At 36.7% G+C, this 12,219-nt stretch overlaps 1 protein-coding gene across 4 annotated transcripts in view; it reads left to right on the top strand.

The window, feature by feature from the left end:
- Calcr (calcitonin receptor) overlaps positions 1–12,019 on the top strand; it is a 95,003-nt gene extending 82,984 nt beyond the window's left edge. For 3 of the 4 annotated variants that reach the window (XM_048340037.1, XM_048340039.1, XM_048340036.1), the window contains 5 exons: positions 2,933–2,993; positions 3,073–3,139; positions 4,704–4,922; positions 6,091–6,132; positions 10,029–12,019. In XM_048340037.1, coding sequence (XP_048195994.1) covers positions 2,933–2,993; positions 3,073–3,139; positions 4,704–4,922; positions 6,091–6,132; positions 10,029–10,280 — 641 coding nt within the window. In that variant the 3' untranslated portion in view covers positions 10,281–12,019. The remainder of the gene's footprint in view (positions 1–2,932; positions 2,994–3,072; positions 3,140–4,703; positions 4,923–6,090; positions 6,133–10,028) is intronic. The other variant, XM_048340038.1, reaches the window with a different exon arrangement.
- The last annotated feature ends 200 nt before the right edge of the window (positions 12,020–12,219 follow it).

The raw sequence follows: 12,219 nt of genomic DNA, 5'->3' as shown, positions 1-12,219 counted from the left end.
TCCCCCCCCACACACAAACAAAAGTTATGCACTCTCAAATTACATCCCAGATGGGCAGTTTCGTGGGCCTCCCTCACTGACCATAGAGCTGAGGGCTTTCCTTGCCAAGTACTTTGATAGTGTGGCAGTAGATCTCAGAGTAGAGGCTACAAATGATCTTCAGCTTGGTCTGCCCCTTATTAAAAAAAAAGTTATTGTAAATGTGATGTACAGAGGGGTTACAGATACATAAGTCAAGAAATGAGTACATTTTTTTTTTGCCAGTCATGGAGTTTGAACTCAGGGCCTGAGCACTGTTTCTGAGCTTCTTTTTACTCAAGGCTAGTGCTCTACCACTTGAGCCATAGCACCACTTCCAATGTTTTCTGTTTATGTGGAACTAAGGAATTGAGCTCAGGGCTTTGTGTATGCTAGGCATGCACTCTACCACTAAACCAGATTCCTAGCCCATGAGTACATTTCTTTTTGAACAGTCACCTCTTCCCTCATTTTCTCCCAGTATTTTTTCCAGCTGACCTCCCTCCCCCACAAGTTGTATAGTTCATTGTCAACATAGTGTCTAGTGAGCAGTGTCACTGCATCTTAGTTCACTCTTGTCCTACCATTTCTATGCTTCCCCTGACATGCTTCAAAATAGACAAACTTATGTACACATATAAGACAAAAAAGTACAGAAATGAAAAACAGAGACAAAGGGGAAGAAAATAAAACCTAAACCAAAAGTAAAATAACAAAACCCTCTTATTTCCATTTCTTGGGCTGTATTTCAATAAACATCATTTTATATGATCATATACACATACTTATTGAGCCTTTGTAAGAATATCCTCTATGGTCTCACTGTGTGAATATTTAGAGTCCTATTTATTTTGTCTTGTCCAAGTGTAATTTTTTGTCTCTTACCATCCTTGTGTTAACTTGTAGATTTACAGGCACATTCTAACTACTGCAAATGAGGGAAACCATACAACCTATATTTCTTTGTGTCTGGCTGATGTCACTTAGTACAATTTTTTCGAAGTCTTTCCATTTTGTTAGGAATGGAATAGAGAGAGTAGGTTGGGAAACCCCTAAAAATATTGGTAATATAGGAAGAAAGGAAAAAGACACAGGGCTTTTTTAAAACATCAGCTTTTTTTCACTGAAAGTCTTAAACAACAAGCATTGTTACCAACTTTACAGAAATGAGCCTTGGAAAGGCTGTGCAATAGACACTTCCATGATCTGTGTTTCCATGCTGGCCCTATGTAAGACTGTCTGTTTCTATAATACTCTTCTAACAGAAATACATGAATTTTAATCAAACATACTGATAAAACCCAGTGGGCTGGCCCTATAATGGTGGAGCAGAGCTACAGATGTGTGGAAGGCTTCATATTTGAAATGATGCTGCTGCCAAATTTTAGTTCCCAGTAACAGAATCTGAAAAATGACATTTACCTGACTCTACACACACACACACACACACACACACACACACACACACACACACACACAACCTCTATCAAATCTAGTTTGTTTCTTTCCACTAAGAAAAAAATAGACTATTTCTTAAACCAGTTTTGACTTATTCAAAATCATCTATCTGCCACACTCAGAAAATTTTCCGTGGGAAAAAATCCTTCCATGGACTTCAAGATTGAATAAATAGAATTATTTTCCCTCTGAGAAAGAATGTTGTTTTTATCTTCATTATCTTTGGAGGCTGAGATAAGTTGCTACAAATCTTGGTACCTGGAGAAAAAAAGAGAGAAGGAAAAAAAAGGCAAAGAACTCCAGGAGTTAGATGTGGCATCTATACCTCTCTCTATATTAAGTAGAAAATAAACATTATCTCTCTACATAATGAGCAGGTAGGGTTCAGATTTCCATATGCCTCCTTTGCTATCTAATTATAAAATGTGTATTTCAGAATAAATCCAGGGTGAGTTTTTGTTCAGCTGTGATAACTGCATATTAGAACTGCTGTGAATAACACAATCATTTTGAGTAAATAGTTCAACTAAAATTATTTCAAGTCAAACATTTAATCAATAATCCTATAGCATCATATCTTTCATGGGTTTCAAAAGTGGGGCTTTATGCATATAGTTCACAGAAGATAAGGATAAATAGGCTTAATTCTCACCTGACACTTTTTTTTAAGTCTGGTGAAAATAATAAAAAAAAAATCCTCTCCAGGTGTTTCAATCAAATCAAAAAGTATCCTACTGCAACTTGATTCATATGAGTCCAAAAAAAAATACAATGATTTTAAGGAAGGTTCCAACTTTATATTTATAGAATAAAATTTTATTTTAAAAAGGCAATTTGGCAAAATATTGTCAGTAATGATCTCTGTTGTTCCATTCATAAATTCAATGATGTTTTCACTAGTACTCTGAGCTTAATTGGGAAAATGAGTACAACACTGCTTCCAAGAATGCTCTCCAGACAGAACCTAGAGGGTAGAGGATACACTCACTTCTCCAAAGTGTTTGTGTAAAACCATTCAGGATTAATGCCTATGCTATAAGCATACAGAAAAATGAAATATATAGAAGGAAGGCATAAGAGTAATGATATCACTATAGCTTCAGAGTGTCCCAATGGTTCTCCATGAGAGCCTAGTCCATTCACAATGAAGAACTTTCTTCATGAAGTAATATACTTCATGAAAATCAAGATCATAAACATAACAATGGTAATAATGGTCATAACTACTACACTGGGTAACTCGTAATATAGGCCCTTAATTATCTGAATACTCAACCTTCTCTGAAGTACCCAATGGCCTAACCAAACTTCTGGCTCCACTAGTTAACTTTTGCACAAACCTCAAAGAGGACATCTTGCCACAGTTCTGGGCAAGGATGCTAGCGTTTTTCCAAGCAAGGCTAACTAGAAGATATGACCTAATCCCCAAGCGTGATTTGTATTCTTCTTCTTTTAGGGTTCCCACTGGTGCCAACCATTATCCATGCCGTTACTAGAGCTCTGTACTTCAATGACAAGTAAGTACTATAATGGTTTTATTTGTTTTATTCATAAATAAAAGGAGTTTGTACTAAATGTTGCCTCCATCGTTTTCAGCTGCTGGCTGAGTGTGGACACCCATCTGCTGTACATCATCCACGGCCCTGTCATGGCAGCATTGGTGGTAAGAATTGGTGTATATATCCATTAGTAAAAATATTATCTCTTGGTTGGGAATGTTATAAACATACTTCTGTGTAATACGTGTATGAAAACTTCAAAGTGAAACCAATTTAATCATACTCTATACCAAGAAAATGTTTATTTTTTTCAACAAGTGTCTTTTGCTTTCTTTATAAAGGAAGAGGTTTACCATCGGTTCATTTGCATACACACCATGACAGCAGTATATCTTATTGTACAAGATTCCTAAAGCTAGACTCTCCTTAGGTAAATGGAAAAACCACTTTCTTCATTGCTGAAGAAGAAAGTGAGATGCTATTGTGTATATTAACTCCTTTCCATACTATATGAAGCACCATTTTTATTTCATAATTGGTACATGAGCCATTACCATAAAAACTGCTGATCACACACATAAAGTATTTCAGGCATTACATAAACATTGTCATGTTGTTCCTAACAGCCACCCCCTAAAGTAAATACATCAAAATGAACCCATAGAAATCCTACTCAAAAGTGTATAAATAATAGATGTCCACTAGGTAAATGCCTTCATGAGCGTGAGGTATGAAAAGGTTCCTAAAGCAGGCTACAAAGAACACTTAAGAAAGAGGTTATAAATTACTTATAGGAAAATTATGCCCACTTAGAGTGACGAGGATTTTCAATATTCCTAGTAAAACAATAAATTTCTAAAACAGAGGTTCAACTTAGCCATCAAAGCAATGCAGATTAAACAGAAATGAGCTAAGCAGCATGGCCTACACTAAAAGTGCTGGCCACAGATTGGCAAGAGTACAGAGCAACTGTAACTCTTGTGTACTACTTGAGGGAATATAAGCCAGAACCACTTTTTTGGAAACCCGTCTTGCCAGTTCCTTACCAAGTTAAACCTACTCTTACAATAGGAATTGGCAAGTCAGTTCCTAGATATTTATACCATAATAATTGGAAATGGGATCATATTGCACCTTCTGGAGTGATAATGCTTTATATAATCTTTGGAGTGGTTGATAAATATATTTGTCTACACTTCTCAAATATATTTGAAATCTGCATTTCAATTATACTTCTAGGAGTTATTTTCTTTAAAAAAAATCTTATATATAAGAAAACTGAGTTGGCTGTCTCTATTCCATAGGAATTTTCAGGAGAAAATTCTCGGTCCTTATTTCACTTTCAGTTAAATAGCCCTGACTAAGGGGAAATCTTAATAATGAAAACACAAATGGGCAAGAGCTAAAAGTATTGTTGTAAGTCTCCTTTATAAGAAATGATAAACCACCAAATAAAGAATAAATTAGAGTTGAACCTACTCTACTTATATGCAGAGGAAGTATTTTCCCTTTTAGGAAAAGAAAGGAAAAATTGAAACCTGACCTGAAAAGGGTCTTCAGTTATACTGAAGCCTCTGGAATTCTGAGGGAACTATGCTGCCCATCAGATAATCTTTCGTGTTGTGTGCAGATGACAACTACTCCTCTGTTTGTCAAACAATTAGTGAAGGCCATCATTGTCCTTACCACCTGTTGAAATAATTTGCTCATAATATCATATCTTTACAGGTCAATTTCTTCTTCCTGCTGAACATCGTTCGGGTGCTTGTGACCAAGATGAGGCAAACTCATCGGGCGGAGTCTTACATGTATCTGAAGGCTGTGAAGGCCACCATGATCCTGGTGCCCCTGCTTGGAATCCAGTTCGTTGTCTTCCCCTGGAGGCCCTCCAACAAGCTTCTTGGAAAGATATATGATTACCTCATGCACTCTCTGATTCATTTCCAGGTAAGGAACCCAGTGGTGTATTTACTTATTCAATGACTTATTCAGCTAGTTGGTTTATTCAATTCTAATACTGGTGACCTTAAGTGTCATGACAGTCTTCAACTCAATAGATCCAATCAAAATTCTCAAGGAAATCAGGTTTTTCAATGCACTTTCTTCTGCTGTGCCTTTAACTCAGGACCCTCACTGGCTCCACTCAGGCAGACCTTCCTTTCATAAATTATTGTGACTCTGGAGTAATAAGAAGCAATGTACTTGCATGGAGCTTTCCCTACTTCCTGCTCTGTCATCTTTCATCTGTCAGACAAATGTCAGGAATCCATCCATAACAGCTTAGTGAATAGGAAGGAAAGTTGTGCCCAAATCTCTCCTCATATAGGAGAGACTAGAGTTTCACAGGCTGTCCTGGGTTTCTCAGAAGCCATCACATTGGAAAAGAGAATGACTGCCCTTTTCCATTCACCTGAAAGCTTTCTCCCAGGTCAACTCTCACGGCCAAGTTTTCTGAGAGCAAGATAGGGCCTGGGAGGTGAAGTTCTATTCTCAGCTAGGGAAAGACTCTGCCACCAGCTCTTAGACAAAAGTTTTCCTGTCTCAATTATAAACTTCAAGTTAAATTGACTGTTTTACTGCCAAAGATTACTAAGGTGAGGAGGATGCCAACATTAATTGGCTTTAAAAGAAAGATTAGGTGTTATTTTTTTTTTTTACAATATAAGCTATTATTTGGGCTATAACTAAAATTTGGGCACAAAGAATCTTTAAAACAGTAACAGGGACCTCAGAAGTTAACTAGTACATAGACTTGTTTCTTATTTGAAAGATTAACATAGAGAAAGGAAAGGGACCAACCTAGTTCACTCTGGCAAAACAAAACATGGGCTCACAGCTATGTACTATGACACTTTTAAAAGATTCATTTACTGAATGCTGTAAGGTATATTAACCAAACTTACTAGAATTGTCCTGGTTTCTGAAAAACAACATTCCAACCAGGAAAGACATTTCTAATGGAATAATTTTGAAGTATAGCACTGGAGAGAAGGAATAATTCTCAAGCCTTCTGTGCTATTGCAGTCATGATATGACTTCAGGCAATACTGTATATTAATTATGAAACAACATGCACACGAAACAACTTCAATTCTATTTTTCCTTCTCTTTTTAGGGATTCTTTGTTGCGACTATCTACTGCTTCTGCAACAACGAGGTAGGGAAGAATTTCCTACAATACTACCACCCATTTACAAAAGACCAGTATTTTATAGTTCCCAAATTGCTTTAGTACACATTTCTTTGGATTTCATATCCACAGTTGATCTCATAGGGTTTTATGACTAAGTAGGATTATGTTTTTCACTGCTTCAGATGAAACTTACCTGTGGATATGTGGTAGAGATGCAGGTAGGACCCAAATAGGCAGCTATATTCTTACCATTTGGTTGTATCCTGAGCCAGTCAAGTTGATTCATTCTGCTGATTCTACTGATTGCTTCATTCAGAACATTGCTTCACAGTTTGAAAATCAATTATTCTCAAATTTAAATATATGTACATATATATACGTATATGCTATCTGAATATTCCAATCAGTAAAACCTAGAGATTTACATGGCAGATATTCTTGGAGGTGAAAATATCCTTTCTTCTAAGAAGGTCTTGCCTGGGAGTTCAATTTCTAAAACCTGAAAGTAGAGCTGCTATTGCCCCAACATAGTTGTAGTGACAGCCAGGATTGGAGTCCAGATTTTCTGGTTCTCAATTAAATGAACTAAACTAACAATGTCTAAGATTCCTACCTAAGACCTTTAAGAGAGTGAACTGTCTCTAGGATTGCATAATTTTAGTGGAAGTATTTAAAAACAATTTAAAATTAATTTCTATTGATCATTCTATGAGACAATTACACCTTGTTAAGATACTGATATATTATCTTCCTATTACTAATTAGATATATTTTTTAGCCATTACCAGTTGATGCTTAATGTATTTTCTATTTGTTAGTTAAAAAATACTCAGTGAACACCTAAAATATTTTCCTGCTCTATGGCCTGTTATCCATTGTGGGAGTTTTTAATTTTTTTCCTTTTCATTGGTAAATTTTCTTCCTTCCCCCCTTCACCCAACAGCTCATTCCTTCATTTAACAAAGATATATTGTACATTTCTTATTGTCAGTGGCTAGCTTAGAGGCCTAGTAGAGATAAGAAATATTCTTATATTGCTAGCTGCTAGAGAAACCCCTCCTTTTTTGTGAGTAAAATCTAATCAATGAAAAGGGCTTAAAGTATGTTAAGTAGTGTCTGTTGTGTTAAGTAGAGTATCACCAGTCAATGTTCTTGCTTTTTGAGTTGTTCCAAGAAGCACATAAAATGAATTTTTTTCACCTAACATAATAACAAAAAAGGCTAATATAAAAATCAGATTCTGTAGGGGCATGCCTTGAAGAGCACAAGAGGATTTTGTGCATTTGTAAAAATACCACAACATTTATTGTGCCTCACCTAGGATGCTGTCATTGGGAATGTCAGGCATAAAAGCAAACCCAGAGGTACTCCACACAATTGAAATGGCTTAAGTTCATTTGATGTATTGTCTCTGGTTTTCTTTTTTTCTTTTAAATAAAGAAGCCATTTCCATTTTCAATAAGATTCTGCTACAGGAAGAATGGGTCATTGTGACATTTCTAATAATATAGATATTGTACACTGTCAAATATAATATCATAGCCTCTGAATGTCAAACTTCTGGGCCACAGCTGGGCGTTCTGACAAGTCTACACATCACCTATGCACTCAGCATAGGCAGAGCACTCACACTTGGAAGTTATTTCCAAGTGCAAGAGATGAAACTGTTATGGGACTTTGTCTCATGGAGTCTTGAGCTTTAGCAGATATCTAGAAGAAAATATGTCAGTTTTACAAAGGTGTGATTGAATTTTTCATTTTTGTTCATTACTGGTATGTAATCAGTGGTGGCTGTTTTAGGAAATGGATCATGGAGGGTTCATGGGTAGACTAAAAGCAGGAAAGGAATTGGGAGAAGTATCAAAACAGGAATCAGAAAGTGTCCATGAGCATATTTAGGTATCAAACATTTTCTACAATTCTTCTAAATGTATAACATTGACTCTCCATACATATGAATAAATTGTTATCTAAGGGGCCTCAAAAAGGTCACTGCAGGGATGAAAATAAGCAAGTGCTTTCCAAGTCATAGCTTAGTACTGAGGATGCTAACAACACCTTATAAACTCTCCCTTTTCCCTACTTCTTGACATCACTATGAGTTGTAGAATAAAACCCAGGTGTAACAATTACATGTTCACACCATCAAACCAGGGCTCCATGTTCTCAAACTTGGCAATAAATCACTTGATAAAATCAGAGGGTAAATGTAAAGTGACTTGTGTTCTTTGCTCTTTTTTAATGTCAGAGATAAATTTATTCATAAGTCCAAAAGTTGGTTTTTTTTGTTGTTGTTTGTTTGCCAGTCCTGGGCCTTGGACTCAGGGCCTGAGCACTGTCCCTGGCTTTTTTTTTTGCTCAAGGCTAGCACTCTGCCACTTGAGCCACAGCGCCACTTCTGGCTGTTTTCTATATATGTGGTGCTGGGGAATCGAACCCGGGCTTCATGTATACGAGTCAAGCACTCTTGCTACTAGGCATGTTCCCAGCCCCCCAAAAGTTTTTAATGTTATTCTTGCCCACTGATGTCTATTGATATTTCTGTTGCTTTTTAGAAGCAATGAACGAAGTCTCCCTGGTGGGTTTTGTTGTTTTTTTGTTTTGCTTTGTTTTGAAGAGCACAGATTCAGTGTTCTTATTCTTATCACCAAAGCAGCATCAGGTTCAACCTGTAGTATTGTAAGCAATAATTGCCCTTATTAAATTGTAATTATTTGCAATGTCGTTTGCTTGCTGATCAGGGTCTCTTTTTATATTTGTGGTTTATAAATGGAAGTAGATTGCCCTCTCCACACAAAAGGATGGGTTATAATTTTAGAATGCAATTAGAGAAGGTTGTGAACTTTCTATAATAATAACTTTAAAATAGACATCTAGTGCTTTGCTTTCATTCTGTGTTGAGTACATCAATATACATGGATACTCTAATTGAGGATTATCTTTAAAAGTGGTGAGACAACACAAATGTTTTGTTTCTCTTGGGCTCTTTTGAAAACTCATGTTAAACTTACAACTCTCTTTCTTGGCTAGCCCTACGTATTTATGTCAGTTTTAGATATAAGCACAATCTTGGTGTTCAATAGATGTCGAATCAATAGAAAATATCAGCTTCATTTCTCAGGACATTGCTTCACCAAAAATATATTTCATCTATATTTATCTATATTTTATGATATTAGACTCCTAATATATGCTTATCATTATCCAACATATTAGGAATCTTGCAAAAGAGATTGATATCCTATTCTTAAGAGGCTTTTACTGTCATTTGCTGGTAGCTCACACTTGGAATCTGATCTACCCAGAGCTATGAAAGCTAATGATCACTGCTTCAAAGCCAGCCAGATCAGAAAAGTCTAAGAGAGGAGCCTCAGACTTGAGTGGAAAAGCCTAGCTAGTGTGAGGCCCCTAGTTCAAAACCCAGTGTGTCTCACACACAAATGTTTTTCACCACCATAACCCAAGTTTTACCTGGCATATCTCATCTCAAGCCATGCTGAATAAGAATACACACACTTCACGAGGATATTGTCATAAAATACAGAACTACACTATGGTTTGTGCATATATTTTCTGTATAGAATTTTATGTAAAAATTTGCATTGTCCTGGATAAATATCAGATCAGAGTTTCCAAAACTTTACCCCCTGGTGTGACATGTACTCCATATTATGAAAGCAACTCAGCTTTCACTCACTGGATTTGAGACCTGAGGAAAAGTTCTGCCCAGAATAGCAAACAGCCTTGCCAGTATTAACTTAGACAAGCAACCCAGGTCTCCTCCCACTTGGCTCCTTCCTCTTCTCCCTCCCAGGATGGTACACTTCAAGGCCACAGTGTATATAATTCTTTGAGATCGGAACTCCAGTGTTCGCCTCTGATAAACCCAAAGGTCACGTTCATAACCTTTCCTCTTCCAGGTCCAAACCGCCTTGAAGCGCCAATGGAACCAGTTCAAAATCCAGTGGAGCCAGCGCTGGGGAAGCCGTCCCCCTAACCGTGCTCGTGCTCGTGCTCGTGCTCGTGCTCGTGCTGCAGCCTCCGCTGAGGCTGGCGACCTCCCTGTTTACATCTGCCATCACGAGATGAGGGAGATGGGGGCCAACAACCATGACCAGGAGGGTGCTGAGGTCATTGCTTTGAACATCATCGAGCAAGAGTCATCCACTTGAATGTGAAGCAGAACGCAGCATTGTGAGACACCTGAGCCTTCATATCCTGGGGGGAAAAAAAAGATAGACCCCGCATTTACAGTGATTCCCATCCTCCCAGGAGCTGAGCATATCATTTGTGAAGAATTATTAAATGAATTTGTCCACAGCAAATCTGAAGAAAGTTATTCTTGGTACTATTGCTTTGGGAGACCGTCTAGGAATGGAGTCTCCCACTGCAACTTGTGAACCCCATTATTTACCCCCAGACTGATAAACACGTATCACAGTAATGCTAGCAAAGTATCAAAAATAAATAAATAAAAACAACGCACGTAAATCAATCTAGTTCAGATACAGGGTGCTCCTTGTTACTCTTGAGCCATTTCTATCTTTGAAGAAATCCAAACCACTTTCAATAATTGCTTTTTTCTTTTTAAACTCTGGATTTTTAATCCGACTATTTCGGTATTTGGATATGGATCTGAATTTTTAATCTTTTTCTTTAAAACAATTTTGATGTTTCTCACTTATTTCAACCATCCATACAGTGTAATCCGCACAAATTATATGGTATCTGGAAGACAAAGTAATTTGCAAATTTAAGATGACTTACAGTATGAAGTAAAGACCTGCTTTCAGCAGAGAGATGTAATGCTTTGTACGAAAAAAGATGTAAAACTGGGTTATTGGAACTATCCCATGCCCAACTTGGTCTTAGACAATCCTGTCCATTGGGCAGGTTCTAACTGTTGTAAGGAATTTGGTCATAATGTTGAATGTGCTTTGGTTGTTGTCATTTATGAAGTGAGAGGTCACAAATAATCCATCACCAAAATTTTCACAAAACTGCCAAAAATTTTTTAGTGGAAGGAAATGCTCTTTAAAGAGTTTTCCATTTTCCTAAATGCTAAGGTTTATAAAGTAAAACACACTGAGGTTTATAAAGCAGATTACCTCTTGTGCCCTTGGGTGCTATCTAGCAGTAAAAGATAAATTTGTTTAAGACTGATAATTAACAGATTCTATAGAAGTCCATTAACTGCTTTCCACCCAGCTTAAAAGCTTAGCAAGATTTTAGTCGTTTCCAGGAACATTCAGAATGGATAATTAGAAATTGATTTGTACTTGATCTCTTTATTAGTAAAACAAGAGAAAAATGCCTACATATTAATTCATGCTAAAATAAAAGTAGATTTTCTCATTAAAATTGAGTGTTACATTTCCAGACCTCTCTTTACTTCCCAGTATAAGATCTTAAAAAAGATCAGTATCATTACTGTCTATGTTGAAACCCTCCAAATCTCATGTCTTACCCATATCATCTTTATGCTACTGACTTTCAGAAGTGATGTAGTTGTGGAAGACAATACATTGATTTGTTCTGGTTACATGTTTAGTGTAACCAGAGAAAATTTGATTTCTCCAGTGAGATGTATTTTGGGTACTACTGCAGTTTAAGTTGTCTTTACTGAGCGCAGGGAGGAACAACAAAGAAGGCATTTTTTCGATCACAGTGTTACGTAGTGATGTTCCCATTTTTGTTTACAAACTTGGAAAACAGAGTATTCCAGGCAGCTCTCGTACAAATGTGATAATCTATTGCTGAAAGTACTTTAAATGTTGTTGTGTTAATGTAGTAGTGACTGAACAGATTCCCATAGTTCCTCATAGTATTGTAAATAGTGTCAAAATTGTGTGAAATTGTGTGAACTGCTTCTGCTGTGTACATGTTTTAATCAATACAGAGCATATTAAAAGCCAAACTATGTATATTTGTATATTTTTCTAAAAAAATACATGATTCATCTTTTCATTCATTGTGTCTGTTACTCATTCATTCCATGCTTTCTTTTCCATTTCAACCATGAGCTGCTGACATCCCACCTTGCTTGTTCCACAGGAGGAAGAAAGAGAACCCAAAAGGATAGGTTAGAAAAACATGAAAAATCTCAAGTTC

This window comes from Perognathus longimembris, chromosome 2 (assembly GCF_023159225.1).
Source record: "Perognathus longimembris pacificus isolate PPM17 chromosome 2, ASM2315922v1, whole genome shotgun sequence".
NCBI lineage: Eukaryota > Metazoa > Chordata > Mammalia > Rodentia > Heteromyidae > Perognathus > Perognathus longimembris.
The sequence above is the reverse complement of the archived record's forward strand: the minus strand, read 5'-3'. Positions and strand labels throughout refer to the sequence as shown.